The sequence below is a fragment of the Tetrahymena thermophila genome (genome assembly GCF_000189635.1).
Source record: "Tetrahymena thermophila SB210 genomic scaffold scf_8254691, whole genome shotgun sequence".
Lineage (NCBI taxonomy): Eukaryota > Ciliophora > Oligohymenophorea > Hymenostomatida > Tetrahymenidae > Tetrahymena > Tetrahymena thermophila.
Genome location: NW_002476457.1, coordinates 15,139 through 38,995, shown reverse-complemented (window position 1 = coordinate 38,995; position 23,857 = coordinate 15,139). Strand labels below are relative to the sequence as shown.

Here is a 23,857-nt window from a genome sequence, read left to right as displayed (position 1 = left end):
TTCCTATGTTATAATACTTCTACAATATTTTTAATAGGTCACTCTCTCAAATTAATTTTTTGTTACTTAATTTAGAAAAAAATAAGATAAAATTCTTCTTTATATCTGCCCAATTTTGAAAGTATTTTTCTATATAATTATTCATATCTACTTACATGTTTAATAAATCTATATTTTGTTGCAAGTAATCTTTAAGCTATTAGCTAATATGTTTTAATTTTTTGGTTTTATTTAAACTGGCATGTAAATTTTATAGGTCAAATCTTACAAAATTCCAAACATCTATTCATCATAAATTGAGAAAATGTATTAATTAATTTCTCGAAAATGAAAAAATCAGTGCTCAAAATAATAGTTTTATTTCTTGTTGATCTATTCTTATTCTCATTTTTCTTAGAAATTTAAAATGTATTTAAAAAATAAGCTAAATATTAACCAAAAATAATGATTTATTTTAGATATCAATTACTTACTATCCACCTTAAAAGTTGGTATGTATTATGAAAATTGTATTTATTTTCAAAAAATAAATCTTTTTGTGATCAGGACGATTTGGAATTAAGGAAAAGATATTCAGTTTTAAGGTTTTGCTATTCTGTTTTTGATCACTCTTTGCTTAATTAAAGTAAAAAGCAACAATTACCAATATCTTTCACCTTTTTTTGGCTTTAAATTACAAATCCGACTAAAACACAATGGAAGTGATAATAAAATGAAATAGTTTTTTAAAAGATATAATTTAAATAATTTATATTGAACATTGAAAGCAAAATAAAGAAAGTTGATAAGAATTATAATATTTCACTATAAGTATCATTGATATTATTTTATTTATTTATTTATTTTTTGATAATTCAAAATACTCAAGAGCAGAAATGCATATCTAATTTTTATACTGACAAAAGAAAACTAATAAATTTATATTGGAATTTGCTATTGGGCAGCTTGGTGCTTTTTTAAATTCTACTATTAATAAATTAATATTATTTAAAAAAGACATATTTACATATTTCTTCAAATAATATTGCATATAAAAGTTAAGAGCTACTTGTTTGGAGAAAAGATATTATGATGTTTTATTTAGGCCAGGTTTTGGAATCGTGATTTTTTGATATTAATATATCTTTTATAAGGTAAATAAAGAGTTAGAGATGACGTATGTTGATAAGAAAATTAGAATAGTTATTCATTTATTTTCCACGATACTAAATGACGAGCCTTATATAAAAGAAAATCAATGCCCAAAAATATCTATTTATATTTATTTATAAAATTTATATTTTAATATTATGAGGTGGTCTTTCAATTCATTCATTCATTAATTAATGAGCAAATCATATATATTTTTTCCAAATGTGATTAATCATAAACTGGTATCTGTTATTCTAGATATGCCTGAGTGTTCTTTAAAAACCGCTGGTAAATTTCAAAATTAATAATATTTATCAAAACAAATAATTAAAGTAAAAATAAATAAATAAAGTAAGAAAACAAAGAATTAAGAAATGGCCGAAAATTTCGAATTAGCTGCTGAAGAAATCGCTAACTTCTTCAAGAATAAAGGTGATACCTCCGATGACAACAAGTTAGAATTATACGCCTTATACAAGTAAGGTACCACTGGTGACAACACTACCGCTAAGCCTGGTATGTTGGACTTCAAGGGTAAGGCCAAATGGGAAGCTTGGAACAAGAAGAAGGGTGTTTCTTAAAACGATGCTAAGGCCTAATACGTTGTTCTTGCCAACAAGGTCCTCGCTACCGTTGGAAAGAAGGTCTGAAATAATAATAAAAGTTAAATACCTTGAAAAATAATACTATTTCAAAATCTAATTATTTTATTGTTATGTATTCATATTTTTTGTTATTGTAAGTTATTAATAATAACTTAAGCCATGCTTTTTTAAAATTCCCTTCTATTTATATTTCTTAAATTTATTATGGTGGAGTTCATCATATAATGTTATTTCAAACCTTTAACTTTTCATTTGCAAACAAATACTTTACTCACTGAAAATTTTTCAAAAAATTTTAGAAAATTTTAGATAATTATAAAATTGATAATTCAAGATTCTGATATTGAAAAATGGAAAGTTTTTATACTAAGATAAAAGAATTCTAAAAGCAAAAACAATAATTTGATTGCCTTTTTTTATATTTTCAGAATACTTCATTATGTTTTTTAGATTTGTCAATTTAATCCATAAAAATGATTTTTTTCTTTCTATTTTTTCCTTTTTCTTTATCTTTAAGGAGATAATAGGAAATTTTTACTAGAGAATAGGCTATTGGGTTTTTATTGATTATCATTAGAAAGTCAATAAATCAAAAAAGAATAATCAAATATCATAGTGAGTTTTTATTTTTGATGATCTCTCAAAAACTATATTTTCTGTTGAAAAATAGTTTCCACATATTAAATTTAATGAATTTTGTCTGTTTAAAATCTAGTGTGAAAAACAAGGTATATTTTTTGCTTGATTGAATGAGTGAATGAATGATCAAAAAATAGATTCAATATCTATTGGAATCTATAGATTCATTCATAATAATTCAAATTAATTTGTAAATTTGTAAACTCAATATTTATTGTGTTTTTTATAAATCAATCACCTATATTTAATTTTAAAGAGTTATTAAGCTAAATTACAAAAGTAAAATGAAGCAAAAAGGAGTGTTTAATCATCTTTTAAATGAGTTCAGCAAGCACGCATATATTCTTAAAGCAAATGATATTTATCCTGTTTAAAGGGTAAATATTTTATCATTTTTGACTTTGTTAAAAAATATATTTTTGATATTATAAAAACTAAATAAAATGATATAATTAATAACAGAAAAAGAAAGAAAAGAAGAATAAATATGATGAAAGCTCTGAAGATGACAGTGATAGAGAAGATAGCGAAGAGGAAAAGGGATTAGACAATGAAAATTATAAAAAGTATAAAATATTTGGCTCTGAGGATTTTGATTCTGAGGCATTTTCTGTTCACACTTAGACTCCTGAACATTATAAAAAATATGAAATTTTGCAATCGATATCACCTAATGAATTCATTGATATCAAAAAAGAGTTTGAAATCTACGAGGATCTAGAGATGAACGTGAAGCAAGTATTCTACTATTTTAAAACAAATTTATAAAATCTAAAATGAATTATGTATGTTGTATAATCAAAATAAATAAATAAGGAAAGCATATATTTTTTAAGATAAAAAATTATTATAATGTAGTTTGTAGTAATGATGTGCAATGTAGTGCTTAAGTCTTCAGAGTATAATATAGATTTGGATGAATATTTAGTCTGTTTTGTGGAAGTTTTTAATCTCATTGATGTGAAAAATCGTGGTAAAATAAGCTTCAAAGAGCTTACATAATTTATCATAGAAATACCTGAACTCCTTAATAGAGATGAAAATCTCTACGAAACTAAGCTAAATCTATGTGAAAACATAGAAGGCTATGAGCATAACCCTATAGAAAAAATATACACCTTTAAAGGAACTTAGTTTTTTGGGTTCTTAGAAGCAAATATGAAATATTTGAAGTTAATTAATGCTAAAACATTAGTGCAAGAGTAAGAAATAGAATTCGAAAGCTCGACTTTTACTTGTGCTATCTATGTTAAATTTAAAAACTGCCTTGCCTTATGCTCTAACGATAAAAACATAAGTTTCTATGATATTGAAAATAAAAAGATTGTAAGAAAATTCCCAGTTCCAGATGCTCAGATCCACATCGAATACAGCGAAGAAAAAAACACTCTCTATACAGCAAACTCTTAAGGTATTATTTGCTGTTGGAATGTAGAAAAGATATTTTCGAAGTTGTTTGAATCTTAATATATCAATAAAAAATCATTTGAAAAAGCTCTTAAATAAGATCCAATGTATGCATTTTATTATAAAACAATAAAAAATATTTGAATTAACAAATTTAATGACTCTTATTTAATATTTATTCTATTAAAAAGCCGTGAATAATTAGATGTAACCTGCATGTTAAACATTGAGAGCTTGGGAGTATTAGCAACAGGGTCTAATGATACAAATATCAGACTTTATGACAACCAAATGGATGAGAGCGATTCAAAAGAATTAAAAACAACATTTAAATTACTCTGTGGTCATATTAAAGGAATAAAAGGCATTTGTTATAACGAAGCAAATAAATATATCGTCAGTTGCTCATTTGATTTCGATGTCCTTGTTTGGAATGCCTACTTAGAGCATCCAGTAGCTAAGTAAGTATATTCAAAAAAATGATTGAATTTTAATATAATGTTTTTTGTCTCAATAGGTTGAGTGGTCATGATGCTCCTTTAATTACAGTGATTACACCAGAATCTTTTGCAAATATTGTAATATCTGTAGATGCCAGAGGAGTGGTAAAACTATGGAATATTTAAGCATTTTAAGAAATCTAAACAATTAATGCAGAAGAAGATTAATATAGATTGTAAGAAAAAAAAGCAAAAAAAAATTAAGCCACATATCCATAGGACACTGAAAAGACTAAAAATATGTATAAAAAATAAGGAACTTTCCACTATAAAGTAGCAGTTTTTAGGGAAAATGAAAATAAAGTAAATTAAATGTCCAATATTTTTTATTGAGTGTTTAATAAATTTTTTAAAAGCTAATTTTAGGTTCAAAGAAACTCAGCTTTTATGAATTTGATACAAGCTTTGATCCTTAATTAGCTGATGATAAATAAATTTTATGTTTGGCATATTCGCCTTATAATTGTGAATTCTATACTGGAGCTGGAAAGAATGTCAGAGTTTGGAATTTTAGAAAAGGAACAGTTCAAAGAGTCTACAAGAGCATCACCGAATCAGACATAACAAGCATGGCCCTTGATGCTAATCAAAGAAAATTATATTTAGGATAGCATGACGGTAAAATTAGGTAATTTAGGATATTTCTTTAATTTTTCATTATGAAAAATTTATATATTTCTTTATTAAAAAGGTGCATTGATTGTTTAACAGGATTCAAAATCAAAGACCTTAACTTCCATTTAAAAGAGATATGCTTCTTGACTATGAGCACTAAAAACTCGTAATTATATTAATTAATAAACTATTTTATAATATTTATTATTTTAGACTGTTGATTTCAGCAGGATGGGACCAAACAATAAGAGTTTTTTGTGACGAGAGAGTTGAAAAAAATGAAGAAAAGCGTAAATTCATAAATTTTAACTTAATTTCAAATTGAATTTATTTTGTTAATTTAAATTTAAAAAAGCATGTCTTAGAGCCATAAAAAATGTTTCTAAAAGTGATATATCGGCTGCAGTTTTTAGTGAGAATTTACTTTAAATAGCTACAGTATCAAGAGACAATTGCATTCGTATTTGGGACTTTGAAAAAGGGAATTTTTTATATAAGATAATTATTCCTTAGAGTGTCAATGAAATAGTTATGATAAAAATTTTAGATCCTTTCCCCTTGATTGCAGGTGCAGATAGCAGTGGGTTTATCTATGTTTGGGGTTTAAAGCAATCTGATTATTATAACGGAAAGCTTCTAATAAAATGGAAAAACATGTTTACAATATAGAAGGCAGCTGTAATTACTTCAATGGATCACTAAGTAATTGTCAAAGACAATTAAGTCAAACTTGATCTCATCCTTGGTGATGAAATCGGATACATAAGATTCTTAAACTTAAATGAACTATTAAATGAATTCTAGATTAAGCCATTTAATTCTCCTGAAGAAAACAGGAACTTAAAGAGAGCAATTGATGTAATTAATCATTTTTATATTTAAAATCAATTTTTTAATATGCTAAAGTTAATTGCTTATTTATATTAAAGTATATTTTTTCAGATTTGGATCAAGAAATATTGTAAAAGGATGAAAAACCTCTTTTGCAAGAAAAGAAGGCTAAATAAGTAAATTTAAATAATACATTTATGATATATTTAAAGAATATCAAAATAGGTTTTATAATGGAAAGCCCATTCAGAATAAATTAAAGTTATTTAAAAAATAAACGAAACTAAAGAAATGACATATTTAACTGTTGGTCTTGATAAGTTAGTAAAGCTTTGGAATCCGAGTGGTGAAATGTTGGTTTCTTTTAAATAAGGTTCAACAAATCCTACAAAACTTGATTTTAAAGATAATTACAAAGATAAGATATCCATTTAAACAGCAGAAGTAATTATATTATTTATTTTTATGATGGTATTTTAAAAAAATTTAAATCTTAGGTCAAAAAGCATTACGATACTGTCTTATAGAATTAAAATAAACAAAAGAAATAATTTATCATTCCATTTTAAAAACCTGATGAGTATGACAAAATGAAACAGTTATCAAGAGTCGAGAGTTAAGATGTATTTTAAGAACTTCAAGTAAGATATAATAAATTAAAATTAATTAAATTAAAACAATAAATATCAATAAATAGGAAATCGATAAATATTTAGATAAATAAGAGCAATATAAAAAAAGAAATAATGAAAAATAATCGTGGAGATCAAATATGGACTAAAATAAGTTAAGTGATATTAGAAAACAAAAAGGGAAGGTACAGAAATATTGATTTAAATCTAAAAAATAAATAAATTCTATGCTTACTATAAAAAAATTAGAAATTTCAAGAGTTTTTTAAAAGATCTTGAAAAATATTTCTAAATAACAAATATATCAAAAATAACTCTTTTTAAATAAATTATTAATTAAATTAAAAGAGATGTTTCAATTAATAAATAAATAAATCTAATTTATATGTAAAATTTATATATGATTAATCTTTTTCTAATTACTTTGGTTTTCTTGAAAATATTAGGAAATATATAAGTATATATACTATTAATCATTTATTTTTATACTGATAGAAAATTTTAGAATTTAAATATTAGATTTTTTATAAAATTTTTAATAATTTTAAAGAGATCAAAAGATTTAAATTAAAATATTTACTAATTAATTTAAGTTAGAATATTTATTTATTATGTTTAAAAAGTAATACATTTTATATTGATTATTTTATATTTAAAGCCATTTAAAACTAATTTTATCAAAGCCATTGCTTTAAACTTTATTTAAAAATAATTTTATCATAAAAATCAATTTGAATTTAAAAAATTTCGTATCAGAATAATTATTCATAAATATTTGGAACTTTTGATAAATTAAAAAAGAAAATAAATTTTTCAATTTTACATTTTTTAAATAAACTCAAAATACTTTTAAGGATTAAACACAAAATTATAATCTTGATATCAAAAAATTTGCTTTAAATAATAGAAATTTAAATTCTATTATATTTATTTATTTATATTTTTATTTTGCAATTTTAATATTTGTTTTAAAAACATTTAAGAAAAGTGGGATAGGAGTATTTTATAAAAATTAAATGAGTTGTAAGCTATAAAAATAAATGATCATTTAAAGATTGTTTACTCTATCAAAAGAAAAGGAAGAAATCGAATAATAGGTATATGGAAAAACATATAAACTTGGAATTAAATTAATATCATAGTATTATGAAATTCTATTAACAATTTTATTCATAAAAATATTTATGATTAATTATTTATTAATTAATTAATTAAGAAATTATTAAATTATTTAGTAAGGAATCCTTTTGTTTTAAACGTTTAATTTATTAAAGTAGAAGGAATTTAGGAAGAATGGAAGAGAAGCTTAGACTGTTTATAGCTGATCACCCATTCTTCAAAGACATTTCTTAATCAGAGCGTCTGATCAGTGAAATAGTAAAAAACTCGAAAATAAAGAAAATGGAATAATACAGGATATTGATCAATCATAACGAACCTTTGTATTACATCTATTTTATACTGAGTGGCTAGATATCTATTTTCGTTAAAAAATAAAAGGTGGAGTTGGATTATGAGAAATAATTGAGAGTACATTTCGAAGAAACTAAAAATAAATACGATTATGCGTAACAATTTGAGAGTGAAAATAAAGTTTTACTAAAAAAGGCTGAGATTAAGCTGAAGAACGCATTTAAATTAGTAGATAGAAATGAAAAATAATATAATGATCCTATTTATGTTCGGTCATTTCCTAATTTCGAAGAGGAATACTTAACGAATATTAATATATTTCCTTTAAAGAGAGTTTTAACTCTAAATACAGGGTAGATGGTAGGGGAAATTCAAACTGAAAATGGTTTGGTTAGTGCTTAGGAACATATTAGCAATATAACTGCTGTATCTTAAACTAAAGTGGTTGTAGCTTAAATACCTATTGATTATATTAATACTTTAGCACTCCCAAATAAGTTTAATATTATTTCATCTGCCTTTTAAAATAATTTTGGGAATATTTTTCAGAATGATTTACGTTTAATTTGCCAATTTTTTGAGAAGCATATTTTTAAAAAAGGCAAATTAGTCTTTACAAGCAAAGAAAACACTGAAAAAATTTATGTTGTTGGTGGAGGAGAAGTTGAGCTATGTATGCAAAGTGGAAATTAATTTAAAAGACTTACTCTTTTATTGTAAAATGATATGTTCGGTTATGAGAATTTCATTTATGAAAGAAGCTATCAGGCAGTTAGTTGCTCAGATGATACTTTCCTTTATTCGATTGAAAAATAACTCTTTTTCGAGCTGATTGAGAACAAAGTTTTCTTTTCTCAAATTAGTGCTAAAGGAGATGAAAAAATAAATAGACTGTTTTATGTTCTTATGTCAAAGTCTTACTAAAAAGAAGACATTATTAGTAAAATTGAAAAAAATTAAGAAGTTGAAAAAGATAAAAAGCTTAGTCTTACTTCAACAGACCCTGCTAAATTGAAATTATCCATTTAACTTAATTCAGGCAAAAAAAAATATTAAAACCTTTAAGTGAGCAAGTTTGAATTTTAAGAAGGAAATTTTTCAAACGATGTTAATAAATAAATAATAATTTAAGGATAAGTAAATACTTAGCCTGTTTAAGAAAAGAAAGCATTTTAAATTTAGAGTGATAAAAAAGAAAGCAGAAGCCCAGTGAGGTTAAATAATTCTAAAAGCCCTTAAAGATTAAAATAAGACTAAAATGATATTTATTTAGAGAGTGAAATTAGTGATTAAATTGCTAATGATCAATAAACAATTAATTCAGATAATTAGCCTTCTAGAGTAGTTTCAAACGGAGATAAATATAAGAAATATAAATTCGGATTTGGAATTCAAAAAAAAAAAGAAAACTTAACATTGCCTTCTATTTCTTGCAATCAGCATTCAGTAGAAGACAAAAAAAGAAGAGATCCCACACCTAATACTATTGCTTTAGAAGAAAATGCTAAATTTTCCAATGAAAAAATAAAAGAAGCATAAATGGCCTTAGATGAAATATTACTTTTAAATTAGAAAGGCAGTCTATCAGTAACCTCTTTTGAAAGTAAAGATACATAATTAATCATATAAAAAGCACTTGAAACTCATAAAAAAATATCAAATGAATTCGTTAAACCTGTTGCTAACTCACTAAAAAATAACTCAAGCTTCTTATAAGATCTCAGTCAGCAAGAAAATTTCAAAGAAATACAGGAAAAAGTAAAGTAAGCTATGCTAAGAAAGAAAAAATCCCCATCACCCTAGAGGGTTAAAAACAAAGACTCAATAAATTACATCATCCAGAGCAGACTGAGAAAGATAAAATAAAGACATCACTCAATAGAAAACGTAAATTCTAATAAACTGTAATCATATTTAAAATTAAAAATAATTATTTACTTATTTTTAAGATTATTCATTTTATATTTTTAATAAATTTTTAATTGAGAAGATAATTTTAGATTGTTAAAAACAGGAATACAATAAATATCTTTAAAAATGTTATCAAATATAATAAAACATTATGAATGATAATTTAATTGATAAAATATCTATTTAATTTACAGAAGCCAATATTGGCTTTTTAGTTTTAAATTTACAAATTTTAAAGGAAAATAATTAAATTTATTAATATTAAGACTATTTTAAAAATATATTTAGAATTTTAACGAACAGCAAAACAAAATAATCTGTTTTACCCCTTGATATTTAGTTTTAAATGGAAAGAAGTAAATATTAGGAATAGCCTGCTCCTGTTGAAGACTCTAGCAATAGAAGAGCTAAGACGGAGATATCTTTGAATATAACTGAGCAAATGAGAGCAATTACTCCTCTCCTGACTAATAAATATACTGAATAGAATTTATTAGATTTAGAAATTAATTTTTAGAATGAAACATTAAAAAATATGCAATAAAAATAGATTAAAGATTAAAAGATATAAAATACATAACTTTAATCAGATAATCTTAGTTAAGATATTGAATAAAATTAATATGATTCTTAGTTAGGTTCTTACAATCTTATTAAAATGGGTAAAAAAAGAAATTAATTAAAATATTTAACAAGCAAAAAATAAGATAGTGACTTGCTTAGATAATCTTCTGAACTGAGAAATATAGACTAATGTGGAATATCTTTACTTTCTAAATCATAGACAAATGAATAAAAGTAACTTAAAACTGAGTAAAATATTCCTAGGGAGAAACAAAAAGAAGTTCAAAATAACAATTAAGCTAACATGAATCTATCTCATTAAAAATAAATGCAAAATCAGTAAATTTTTATAATTAATGGTGAATCAAAGTTAATAAAAGATAAAATGAGTACTTAGCCTATCTCTGTTTACAATAATAAAAAAATTCATCAAACACTAGAGTTTCATCGGAGTGCTAATACTAAAGGATAGACCATTTAAACACTAGAGACCAAAAAATACTCAGAAACATTAACACCAAATCCACCTTCAACTTATTGTAATACGATAGACTAATTAATTCTTTTTGAGTAGAGAAGCACTTCTTAAGTTTTAAATCACCAGACCACTATGCCATTAATGGATAAAATGAATTACCCTAATAATTAACTGTCTTCTAACTAGAAAAATAGATCACTCACTATTGAAGAAGCAGAAAATAAATCTCGAAATAGATTGAATGTGACTGAAGTATTGGATATTAAATCTAATCATAGCTTTCTAAGTAAAAGAGTGAAAACAAGCGTTAGTCCTTCAAATAATTTTACCAAAGAAAATATGAAAACTGAACAGTCTTTATTAGATTAATCTTCAATAATATACGAAGATCATCCAGTTATTCACTAAACTAAAAAAAAATTAAGCAAATTACCTGAAATTCTCAAACACAAAGCTTACATCTAAAAGAAGCTGAAAAGGCAGTATATAAGATCGAATGAAGTGCAGCACAGGTTTTAGGTTGCAGATTTTAATAAACATTTATAAATTTATTAAGACAATTACAACTAAGAAGAAAGAGTTATGAGATAAAAATCTGCTAACTTGAGGAAGATAGAAAAAACAAGGAATAATAGCTTGAGCATGGCATAATCAAACACTGAAAAAAATATATTTTCATTAAGCTAACCTCCATAAGAGAGGAGCTAAATAAACTAATAAAATAATTAATAAGTAAAATAAATAAAAGTAAATCCTGGTTAAATTGAAATAAAAATGGTAACAATAGATCATTAATAGGATTAAGAGAGGCAGAATGCTCAATTTAAGTAGTATTCAGAGAGAAAATAATCATTTAATAAATTAAGAAATAAGAGCAAAAATAACTTAGTAAGTTTTAATACTATTAATGACTAAGAATTTAATGAATAGCTCTATAACACTTTATATATAAAAAAAATAATCTGCAATTCTCCAAAGAGTAAAAACTCATAAGACTCTTAGATGAATTCTAAATAAGCATAATAAACTTAAAAAACTATTTTCCAAACCCCAAAGAAAAGCTAATAATAAAGCTAAAGAGAAATAGAAACAAACGCTTTAAACAATATCTCAAGTAATTCTAATATTTAAGCAGAGAGTAACAAAGACACACTAATTTCTCCTAACTAAATGAATAAGAGCTAATCATAATGCAGTTTTGCTTATGGGTCTCCAATCAAGCATAGTGCTTCTTAACCAAATTAAGATTAGAATAAACTAATTATTTTAAATAAAAATAATAATCTTGCTGCTACTAGTTTTTATACATAATCTAAATCTTCTATTGGTGAAAATTCTTCAATTTAAAACAATGAAAAAATAAATTCATTTAATCAAGTAAAGCATCAAGAAATAAATCAAACAACTGAAAACAATCAATTAAGACAGTCCTCAATAAAATTTGGCTACAATTAAAAAACAAAATAATCAAGCGAATAAGAAACAAAAGACTTTTCTCATTTAAATACTTTAAAATAGTTAGAAATGCAGAGGTTAACTGAAACTCATTTTTCTTTTTAAGATTGAATAAATTTTATAATTGAGCTTAAAAAATTATTTGCCATAATAAAATGTATTTCAATTTTAAATTTTTAAATAAAATTTTATCAAGAAGTTTTAAATTTTAAGAAAATAAATTATTTAATTGTAAAAAAGTTAATAATCAAATTTATATTGTAATAATCTTTATAAATATTTTTTTTTGCCTTTCAGTTTATTTAAAATCTTGTAAAAATTTAATTAATTTAGTAAATAAGTAAGTAAGTATCATCTATTGTTGTTTTTAAAATTTATTTATGACACTTTCTATTTACAAAAATAAAATCAGAATATATTATTATTAATTACAGATTAATTCTGTAAATAAACGAAATAAATTGCAAATTTTCATTTAAAATTTTTAAATTCCCTTTATAACAAAAACTCAAAAAATTTATCTTTTTAATTATCATAATCAGTAAATCATTAATATAGATTACTTTTAAATTTTTATAAGAAAAAACAAATAAAAAAGAAATTAAATAATACTTGATTGATTAATGGTAAATAAGTAAACATTGTTGGGTTAAATTGCTATATATAATTTATAAATTAATAAAGTACGATTTATATGTTTAGAGTTATTTGTGATATATAAATTATGAGTTGTTTGTTTGTTTGTTTTTTCAAAGTCTAGGAATTGGAGTTTTTGTATTTTAAGCTATTTATGTCTGAGAAATCTATTTCATAGGCCTTTGGGCTAATTATTAAAATTACATAGCAGAAACTATAGGATAGCTTGCCCAGATGTTAATGATGTAATCATTGATTGTATTCCAGAATTTGCCATATCCTACTTAATATTCTAGGATTCCGCAGTTAAGCTATTAAAGGGGATAGCTGATACCAATTCCAAATATTCCATCACGAAGAATAGAAGTAAGGGGGTCATGAGTTAAGTTTTAATCAAAATAGTCTTCAATCTCAATTTTGTTGTTAGGTTCAAATCCAATAGCGAAAACAAGATGTGAGCATTTTGGGAGGATTTTTTTTAGATTTTGTTCATCTGATTTAAAAAAGCGTATAGTCTTTTTATACTTTTCCTCTACTAAATCAGTAGTGAGTTTTTTAGTAAATTCTGCAACCTAACCTTTTAAACCAGTATTATCAAATAGGGTGCTTTGTTAGTTATTTAAAGTTATAGGTTGTGCATATTTATAAGGAGCATTTATGAACTAGCAAACAGTTAAGCCAGCTTATAGCAAATGCATAGTGGCTAAAGCAGCTGTGTGTGAAGAGCCGATTACAGCCACTCTCTTCATTCCTTTTGAAACCTTTTTTAAGCGCTAGTCGTCTACAATATCTTCTACTGGAACTATTTTAATATGCTAGCTTTCCTTCTTAGGCAAATCAACTGTTCTTGATTTTACACCCACACTCAAGATAATTCTGTTTGAAAAAGCATTGTCACCATTGTCAAGTAAAAGAGCCCACCCAAGATTAGTGCGCGAAATTTTTTTTACAATGCTCCTCTAAGAAGAAACAATCTTCAAAAAACGGTCTGTAATATATTACATAGGCTCAGCTGCAACTTCTAGAGCACATGTTGCTTTCAAAGGCATAGTATCTATATCAAATTTAGGGATACTTTCATTAGTTAATTTGTTTAGTATCTTAAAGATCTCCTAGTTGACTTTAATGTAGCTCTCTACAGAGGTGTTTCCTGGTACACCAGCCCATTCTCTGCCAAAAGCTCCTACTTAGAATTGAGGGTCAACCCATAAAATCTTTTTAGGATCTACCTTTCTCTCCAAGATTTTGGCAATAGCACAGATACCTGCAGGACCAGCACCTACCACACAGTACTCATAAACAGATTCTTATAAATTAGAAGAAGGTAATTGTTGGTTTGAGCTCATATTATTAAGCTATTTATTTTTCTGTCTTTTTTAGTTGTTTTTTGTTATTTATTGATTAAGACTTTTTTTTTTAATTTATTAATTATTAATTAATTTATTGTTTGAAAAACTGAGTATATGTACTCTAACACTGAATTGACTTTTTTCTTGATTACGATTACTTTTCATTAAAAATTGTTCGAACTTCTTTCAGAATATATCCTCTCTCTTTCTATTTTAAATTCCTTCTGATTAATAAACATTCAAACTAACTATAAATAAAAAAACTTACTTAATGTAAAATATTCATTAACTTCATACCGTTCTTTATATATTTTGTTTTTTAAATTTCTCATCTATTTTCCTTTTGATTTGTAATATTTTACAATCTTAAACAAATAATATCTATTCATTAAGGATCTAACTAAGGATTCGCTCAACTCAACTCAAATAAAAAATTATTAATTATTTTTTGATTTAGATTTTCTTTTCATTTGAAATACATTCATTTTTATTGGAAATTTAATCATAACAAAATGCTTTATTATTATCTTATTTCTCAATTCAATTTTATTTTCTATGCGATTGAAAATAGATCTTTAGTAATAAAACTGAGTATTTACACCATTTTCAATAAAGTTTTTTTTTGATTGGTATATATATAATTTTAAAGAAATCAATATATTTTAAATTGTTAAATTTTCCACCTATTTTAATTTGGAAAATAATGTATTTTTTTCGATAAAATTTGGTTTTAATATTAATTACATTTAAGAGTTTTGCTCTTCTGAATACTCTTTATTTTTTTTATCTGAATTATTTTAAAATATAAATAAATAAATATGTATTAAGTAAGAATGAATAACCAGATATTTAGGTCATTTCTTTTTTTAAATGCAAATAAATTAATCATAATCAATTAATAAATAATTTTTGTGCTGATTTTTTCAAACTAAGCAATTGTTTCTATCTATTTTATTTTTATTTAGCATCAGATATCAAAAATACCACTAAACATATATTAAAAAAAGTTAGGTAAGAAGAAAGGTTTCAAATATTAAAATTTTAGTTTATTCTTATTAGGTTTTTTCTTATTTTTTAATTCGAGCGTTTATTTACAAATAATCTTTCTTTTTTATTACTATGAAATGAGTATTTAATGTATATTTTTTTTTCAAATGATTTACAGAATAATAAAATATTAAAATAACTCATTCATTTTTTACTGCTTTTTGTAGCTATAATATAATTAATTATTTGAAAAAAAATATTGGATTACTCCTATTTGAGAAAAAGAGAGAAAAAAAACAAATTAAAGGTAAGTAGAATATTTTGATGTCATAAGATTAAATAGTTTTTAGAAATTTTAATAAGATCTTTCTTACTCAATAATTTATGATATATCAGGAAATCATTAGTTTGATTGTTAACTTAAAATCATAAATATCTTTATCTGTAAACGTAATAAACCATGCATTCACCATATAAAAGTAAAAAAGATAAATTAAAATACTCCATTTAAATTTTTTCAGTTAATAAAAAATATGAAATTTAATAACTAGAGAAAGTCAATCAATATTTCTAAATAAAAAGCTAAAAAATTTATTGTTTTTTTTTTTTAGAATTATTTTTCTAAATCATTAATAAAAAATATAATTTTTAAAACCAAATTAATCAATTCATCAATCAAATAAATTCATTTAAAAATGGTTTAATTTTTAAATTCAAATAGAAATATTTTAGAAAAATAAAATTTGTTAAGGATAAATAGATGAGTTTAAGAATATCTTATGATGATAACCACTATTTGCATCAAGGCAATTTGCCCGAGTTGGTTAAGGGGGACGACTTAAGATCGCCTGGATGTAATCCGCGTGAGTTCGAATCTCACAGTTGCCAATATTTTTTTAATTTTTTAGATTTAAATAAAACAAAGAAAAGAATATTTAAAAAAAAAATAAGTTTTGATTTAAGTATTTCTAATTAAAAATTAGCATAACTCAATTTATTATTAATAAATTTAAGCAGATATCTATTTCTAAATTGCTAAAAAATAAAATAAAATATTAATTTAGTTAGTATAATCTATTTTTATTAATTATAATGTACTTTAATATATATTTTTCATAAAATAAAATGTAATTTTTTATTTTTAATAAAATTTATTTTAAAATAAAGAATGATATACTTTTTATTGTTAAACAAATTAGTATTTTATTTTTAATAAAATATAAAACTAACTCGCTTAAACAGAAATATAGTTTTTTAGTGATATTATTTATATATTCAGGAATAATATGATTTTGAATAAAACTAAAAATCTAATTAATTTATAATTTTGTTGGCTTTCTTAAATTCTGAAATTTAGTTTTTATAATAAAAATGTTTATTTAAATAATCAGACACTTTTTAGTCTTATATAAAAGTGTATCACTTGTTGGATAAGCTGGTTGTGATTGAAATTTTAGAAAATTTTCTTTTTTACTATTAATCAAAATAAAAATAATCAATCAAAATTTAGGAATCAAAAGCAATCTTAAAGTTGTCATACAGGTAAATTAATTAATTAATCAAGATTTTAATTCTTAATAAAATTCAATAATGGCTCTGACATAAATATCATTTTTTTAAATAAAGTAGAAAAATAATTTAATTTGAAACTATAAATGAGTTGGATTTGTAATTTTGTTTTTGACTTCCTTTATTACTGAAATCTGTTTAACACTCTAGCAAGCATATTTAACGAAAATAAATTGCATACTTTCTTTTTAATCTTTTATAAAAGGGTATTATTTATCTGTTGGGTAAGCTGGTTCTATTTAAAAATTTACAAATCTTTCTTTATAGTTTTAATCTTGAATAAAAATAATCATTAAAAATTTAGTAATCGAAAATAATCTTAAAGTTGTCTTACAGGTAAATTAATCAATTAATTAATTAATTTAAGATCCTAACAATAATAATCTAAATTAATATAAATCAAAAACAAAAATTAAATATTAATCAGAACAACAAAATGAGATAGAAAAAGGTAGTCTAAAATACAAATAGAGAGAAAAATTCTAAGCTTAAACAAACCATTTTGGATTTCTATGTTACAAGCATTACAAAATTAATCTAGCCATTTCACTTATCTTTAAAACCTGCTGCATTCTTAGTTATAATTTGTAAATTAATTGAATTATCCTTTTTACTTAAGTAAGACTCAATAGAGCTAAACCCTAACAAAGTCTAAAATGAATACTAATAAAGAATAGAAATGTTTGCTAAATACATAAGACAGACCTCTGTTGTCTATTACTTTTCAGACAATTTCTAGAATACAAATTTTAATAGAATATTTGCTATCTCATTTCTTATAATTAATAGCTATCTAATTACCTGCTTGATCTTTGAATTTCTTTATTATATAGCCAAAAGAAAATATTCTAAAAATATATGGAATTATCCTTTCAAATTTGTTTTTACTATTTACAACTATGGATTGTGTTAGGTTATTATCAGACTTTCATTAGATCTTTTAACAGATAAAAAAGATAACCAAGCTGATAAATTAACTTCAGTTAACTACTTCAACATTATTTTGGCTATAATAATAGGTAAAATTAAATTACAATCCTTTTTTTACACAAAATAAATGATATTTTTATTCCAATTAAATATAATAATAATTCCACATTAATTTAATATTGATATTTCTTGGTATAAACTTAGCCAAATATTTCTTCTTTAGGGTTTTAATTCCTATATTTGTTAGATTTTTACTTTTGAACAAAAATAATTCTACTAAAATCATATTTTAATAGGGATAAGATATTCCTCTTATTAAGATTTGGATAAATTTATTCATTTTATTAATTATTGACCATATTTCTTTTATTATTTAGGCCTTTTGAGTGAAGCCCATGATTTTTCTTACAGTTTTATTGGTAATAGCAAATTATTTAAAATACCTTCATTTACAAATATAGTAAGATTTACTCTGCTCATTATTTACATATTTCTTTCCCATTTTTGCGGCTATTAAACCTTAATTGGTTTTTCTGTAATATATTCTGTAATATAGCTTATAATGGTTTATAAATTTGATCAATATATATCAAGTACTATCAACAAAATTAGTTTTGCTTTTTGCTTTGCTTATTTTTCTATTGCGATTTTGATTTGTGCATAATTGTTTTTGAGATTACGTTCAGACTTAATTATACTTGTGATTTTAGCGATGCCTATTTCAATTAAATTAGCTTACAAAATTAAAAATGACTAGTACCAAAAAAATTTCTATGATTTTTTTTAAACAAATTACATTTCTAACTGCTCTTTTAGTCAGCTAATCAGCACCATAAGATCAATAATTGAGGAATTAAATAATTTTTAAAGCCATTACTTATATAAGGCTTAAGGAGTCTTATATGAAAATTTGATCAATTTACACAGATAAAATTGCATTATTGATTCTCAAACATGCTTTTGTCAGCTTTAAAAAAAGAATGTAAATTTTTAACATCAATTTATTTTTTTGTTGAGAATAAAAAGCTTTATTTCAAATTTTAATAAAATCTTATTTATTTTTTTTAATAAGAAAACAAATGATTTGCTTTATGTTGAAGAAGTTTCTGAATTGCATGAGAGAAGAGAATAGGTTTAAAATGTTTTATTTGCACTTATTAGATAGTATTTCTAATAGCCTGAAAAAAAATTATCAGCTTCTTAAATGATTTCTTTACACTTTTACTTGATTCATTTTGTCTTTGAAATTCTCAATGAACCTATCAAAATAAATATTGAAATAAATAAACTTTATTCAATTTATAATTCAAAGATGAGCTGGCTCCACAAATTTTATTTTTTCAAGCTAAAAGAAGAAATAAATTAAAAGTTGAATGAAAATAATTTAGGATAATAATAGTAGAATATAAATATGATTGGAGTTATTTTATTTGATGAATAGATGGCTACTCTCAAATTAAAGCTCAAAAATTAACTTTTAGCCACAGGAATCTTCTACGACTACTTGCAAAGCGATTATATAAATTTAAATTAAATCTAGATATAATCTATTAATTTGCACAAAAACCTATTAGAATTAGAAAAAATCATAATTGATCTTTTCTAAATTAATCCACAAAATATAGATCTACAATATTTAACTTCTATTTTTGTTTAAGTGCTTGACATACAAAATAGAAAAGTATCTGATTTCATAAAGCAAGCTCTTTCTAGAACCAAATAAAAAATTTCAATAAATAAGAAAATTCAAGAGTAGTTTTTTGGATTGCATAAAGATTTTTTTGAAGAAGATTCTTGCATGGTCTACTGCTCTCTGATTGACAGTAGCTATAAAATAAATAAAGTATCTGCCAAATTTTAAAGTATATTTAAATTCAATAAGGATTAAGTAATAGGAAAACCTTTAAGCTTAATACTTCCAAAAATTGTTAAAGAATCACATAGTGAAATAGTAGACTTTTGTATTAAATATAACTCAAATAAATTATAATCATAAAGTAAATAAATTATTGAATTTATTAATTTTAATTATTAAATTTATTTCTTTTTTAAGGAGAGAGGTTTTCTTTTGGTTTAGATGAGAAGGGTTTTGTTTTTCCGCTCACAATAAGACTTAAATTTGACAGTCATGATAACGACTTTGGTGCTTGTGCTCTTGTATCAAAAATAAAGCAATAAAAACAGTATATTCTTTTCACAGATGATGGGACAATCACAGACTTTTCAAAGAAAATTTTTGTGGACTTATTTCAAACAAAAAAATATAATAAACAAGGTAAATTAAAAAATTTTCTTTTTATTAATAAAATCTATTACCAATAAAATAAATAATTAATAGGACTAGTTTCGATTAATTTATTTCAAAAATAATCTTTATCAATCAAAACAAAGAAATCTTATCCTTAATATTTTTTGTTATCTATTTTAAAATATTTTATAAAAATTTATATTTAATAAAGTTGAAGCATAAAAAAATATTTTAAAAATTTAAATTTAAATAATAAAAATAGATTTCTAATTTAAAATAGATGATATCATTCCACAGATAAATAATATCATCCAAGGTGGTCTCTTCTAGACTTAATTCTGCTGCCCATTAATATTTTTAAAAACTAATAACTAGAGTTTTGAACAAAGCACTATAAAAAACGCTTTAATTAACACACATATTCAGAGATAATATAGCTTTAAAGATAGTATATTTATTATCTATTTTGTTGTAGGAAGAATAAAAACTGAACTGAAAACAAATATCAATTTTGTAGAAATTTATTAATATGAAAAAGAAGATGATGAGAAAAAGAAAATTTAAATTATTAATGATTTAAACAAAATCAGAACTTTTGAGAAAAAATAGCTTGAAAATTAATTTTTAAATTTTGAAGATTTTGACAAAAAAAAAATATTTGATAAAGATTCTTATTTTGAAGACGCTTAAGTGTAAAATATCTCATTATAAAAAAATTTTCAGAGAAGAGAGAAGAAAGGAACAGTAAAATTTTCTTTAATATAGTTACAAAAATAAGATAGTTACACAATAGATTTATCTTCAACAAAACATGCATAAGAAAGTCAAAGGTTCATTGACTAAAATAGTTCTAGAAGCGACTTTCAAGAAAACTTTTAAAGTGTTTTTGCTAATTTATCTGATCGTAATCTTTGCTCACTAAATAACTATGATAGCCCTAAAAAATTAAATATTTAACATATTCAGCTTCAAAAAAACAATAATTCTTAAGTAAATTCTGAAAATGTTCTTGAAAATACATGTTTAACTGATAAAAATGATATAATTTAAAAATAAATTTAAAGAAGAACTGATTCAACTTAAATTTAAATTTAAACGTTTTTCAATTATTTTGAGGATAATACTTCCTTCATGAACAGCAATAATAATTATCTAGGAAATCAATCAAGTAAAAAATAAATAATTAAAGAGCAAAGTGAAGATGAAAATATAAAAGAAGATCAGATAAATGAAATAGCGAGTGTAAATTCTAGTAAGTATAGCTCAGATGAGCTTGTGAAACGTTAAATAATAAAAAGAATAACAAATAATAAAATAAATGGAGGATAAAGAATCATGATTTTTTTAGGTATTGCTTCTTTTCTAATATTAACTTTTATAACAATGCTAATGCATTACATAAATATTCAAAGCTTATAAAACTATTAAAACTCTTTTTCAAAGATTGATGAAGCACAAAATTTATATACTGATGTTATCTAAATTCTCAGTCTATCCAATTATAAAAGTGTTTTATCATCTAAAAAATACCATTTTGGCTCTAAGAAAGATATTAAAAAAGAGAAGAATAGCATTAAAGAATATGAGTACAACAATGTCCGAGAAGATTATAGAAAAAATTTCAAAAATTTAATTTTGAAAATAAATTCAAAGGAGATTTATCATAGATTATTCAATGATTAATTTAATATAACAAAATATTCTGTTTAATTTCCTGATGAGGACTTGAGTAATACTGTGATGATATAGAACCTAGAATACACAGTAACAGAATATTTTTATGCCATAGTTTAATATATCATTGAATATACACCTACCGAAGAAAATTTTATATGGGAGAACTTGAATCTATTCAGAGAAAAAATGACAAATTTGCAAAGAGCTGTTGAAAATGTGATCTAAATACAATTTGACAACATGGAAAATATCCAGAAATTAATTTTGATTATTTTTTCTGCAACGAATTTTATTCTAGGATTGATAATTATCATTTTGAGTTTAGTTATTAATAAATCTAAAGAAAATATACTAAAACTTACTGGCTCGTTCTAACCTAAATGCCTAGAAAAACAAGTCTAAATTATTGAGCTAAGTCTGTTAAAGTTGGAAGCCATTTAGAATTCAAAAGATTATGAAAATTTTAATTATTATTAAATGGCCTAAGATACACAAAAAAATCAACATAAAAAGATTTAATTGAGAAATATTATTGAGTAAATAGAAGAAATAAATTAAGTGTAAGAATAGCTATCAAATAAATCTTAATCTAATATTATTTAGTAACAAGTTTAAAGTAAATTCATAATTAGGCTTCCTAATAAAAGAAACAGATCCATAGCATCATTTAATTCTCTTTAAAAAATAAATTGGTTAATTGTTCTTACTAGCGTTTTAGCGTTTGTAATCCTCTTAATTTAGCCAGTTTTAAATATTATAATTTCTTAGCCTTATCTTAAAGAAGCTAATACTATGGTGAAAGAAAGAATTTTCCTTATTGATATTAATGGGTAAATGATTGAAAATCTTTCAGCTCACTACTCAAATATGTACATGTTTACTGTAGACGATTTCAATCCATCGGATAGTTATTACTATTAATATTTGGTTAATATTACAGATTAAAATTAAAACAAAGTAGAAAAATTATCTGACTTTTAAAATTCTATAGACATAAAAAGGTACAACTAGTAAAGATTTGATTATTTATATAGAAATATTATGAATGGTGACATCTGTTAAGTAAGGAAAGCATACCCTAACTTTTTCAACTCAAATGTTACAGATGAATTTTGCAGTACTCTATTTAATGGAATTCTTTAAAGAGGTTTGATTATTTCATTTAAAACCGTCTTTGAAACTTTGAATATGTTAGTGGATATCTATGACTCTCCTGAAGATAATTTCGATGATTCCTTTTACAATTTTTTAGAAAAGTATACACTAATTTAATTGAATACGTTCTGTAAAATTATAAGTGAAACAGTGAATGCCGTCAGATTATTTTAAGATAATTAATCTTAAGATTTTTATCAGCACATTTAAACTCAGTTTAGTATCTTATATTATTACTAATTAACCATAATTTTGATTATTTTTGGTTTCGGATGGAGTTATTTATTTAGATATTTAGACAGTCAGCTTTCCGAAGTCAAAACTATATTTACCCTTTTCCATATAAATTTATTGTATGAAAATTAGTTTTTTTTAAAATATATCTAAAAAAGAACTACAAATATATTTTAAAAATGAACTATTGTTCGAATTTTATGTTGTATGTATTCCAAAAATATATCAAAAATATTTTTTTATTTAAAATTATTTTATAATAAAGTTAATTTGTTTTTGATTTTATAAAAAAATTAATTTGTTTTTAGATAAATCAAAAGATTAATTTGCTTTTATAATCTATGATATAATCAATTTGTTTTTGGATATTATCAAATGTATGTATATTCATTCCATTTAATAGAATTAGCTGATTAATTTGTTTTATATTCCATGATAAAATTAATTTGTTTATAATCAAATTATTAAATTGTTTTTAAATATAAAATTAATTTGTTTTTGGTTATTATCAAAAGATTAATTTGTTTTTGGATATTACCAAATGATTAATTTCTCTTTATATTATTTGATAAAATTAATTTGTATTTGATTTTATAAAAATTAATTTATTTTTGATTTTATAAAAATTAATTTGTTTTTGGATATTATCAAAAGATTAAATTGTTTTGAAATTTTAAGATAAAATTATATTTGTTTTTATATTTTAAATAAATTTAATTTTTTGTTATATTCATGATAAAATTTTTTTAAATATAGGCTAATAGTGATAGATAATATTAATTATTTCTTTATTAAATTATTAGAAAACAAATGGTTTTTTTTATGACTTTTTAGATTTTTGAGCAATTAAGCTAGCAGCTATGTATGAATGAATATTTTGGTTATAAATAA

The 23,857-nt window shown here is 23.0% G+C and overlaps 6 protein-coding genes across 6 annotated transcripts; 5 read left to right on the top strand and 1 right to left on the bottom strand. All coding sequences in view use genetic code 6, as the record gives it.

Moving 5' to 3' along the window:
* Positions 1–1,505: 1,505 nt before the first annotated feature.
* TTHERM_00319970 (acyl-CoA-binding protein) lies at positions 1,506–1,781 on the top strand (the record flags this gene model as incomplete). The annotated part of the gene is made up of 1 exon (XM_001012898.2): positions 1,506–1,781. One exon carries the CDS (start codon positions 1,506–1,508, stop codon positions 1,779–1,781), a length of 276 nt encoding a protein of 91 aa, XP_001012898.2.
* An 878-nt stretch (positions 1,782–2,659) lies between these two features.
* On the top strand, positions 2,660–6,560 carry TTHERM_000319961 (cyclic nucleotide-binding domain protein; the record flags this gene model as incomplete). Its single annotated transcript, XM_012796844.1, has 13 exons — positions 2,660–2,752; positions 2,838–3,113; positions 3,234–3,889; positions 3,974–4,243; positions 4,300–4,585; positions 4,639–4,910; positions 4,974–5,063; positions 5,111–5,187; positions 5,253–5,755; positions 5,827–5,904; positions 5,954–6,172; positions 6,226–6,369; positions 6,426–6,560. The coding sequence occupies 13 exons, from the start codon at positions 2,660–2,662 to the stop codon at positions 6,558–6,560; spliced, it is 3,099 nt and encodes a 1,032-aa protein (XP_012652298.1).
* A 1,018-nt stretch (positions 6,561–7,578) lies between these two features.
* Positions 7,579–12,292, top strand: TTHERM_00319960 (cyclic nucleotide-binding domain protein; the record flags this gene model as incomplete). Its single annotated transcript, XM_001012897.3, has 2 exons — positions 7,579–9,677; positions 9,973–12,292. Exons 1-2 carry the CDS (start codon positions 7,654–7,656, stop codon positions 12,290–12,292), a joined length of 4,344 nt encoding a protein of 1,447 aa, XP_001012897.2. The 5' UTR covers positions 7,579–7,653.
* A 638-nt stretch (positions 12,293–12,930) lies between these two features.
* TTHERM_00319950 (pyridine nucleotide-disulfide oxidoreductase) lies at positions 12,931–14,331 on the bottom strand (the record flags this gene model as incomplete). Its single annotated transcript, XM_001012896.2, has 1 exon — positions 12,931–14,331. The coding sequence occupies one exon, from the start codon at positions 14,329–14,331 to the stop codon at positions 12,931–12,933; it is 1,401 nt and encodes a 466-aa protein (XP_001012896.2).
* A 1,282-nt stretch (positions 14,332–15,613) lies between these two features.
* Positions 15,614–16,325, top strand: TTHERM_000319933 (hypothetical protein; the record flags this gene model as incomplete). Its single annotated transcript, XM_012796843.1, has 2 exons — positions 15,614–16,115; positions 16,168–16,325. The coding sequence occupies 2 exons, from the start codon at positions 15,614–15,616 to the stop codon at positions 16,323–16,325; spliced, it is 660 nt and encodes a 219-aa protein (XP_012652297.1).
* Positions 16,326–18,964: 2,639 nt separating this feature from the next.
* On the top strand, positions 18,965–22,988 carry TTHERM_00319930 (transmembrane protein, putative; the record flags this gene model as incomplete). Its single annotated transcript, XM_001012895.2, has 5 exons — positions 18,965–19,649; positions 19,706–19,927; positions 20,163–22,578; positions 22,612–22,833; positions 22,934–22,988. 5 exons carry the CDS (start codon positions 18,965–18,967, stop codon positions 22,986–22,988), a joined length of 3,600 nt encoding a protein of 1,199 aa, XP_001012895.2.
* Positions 22,989–23,857: the final 869 nt, after the last annotated feature.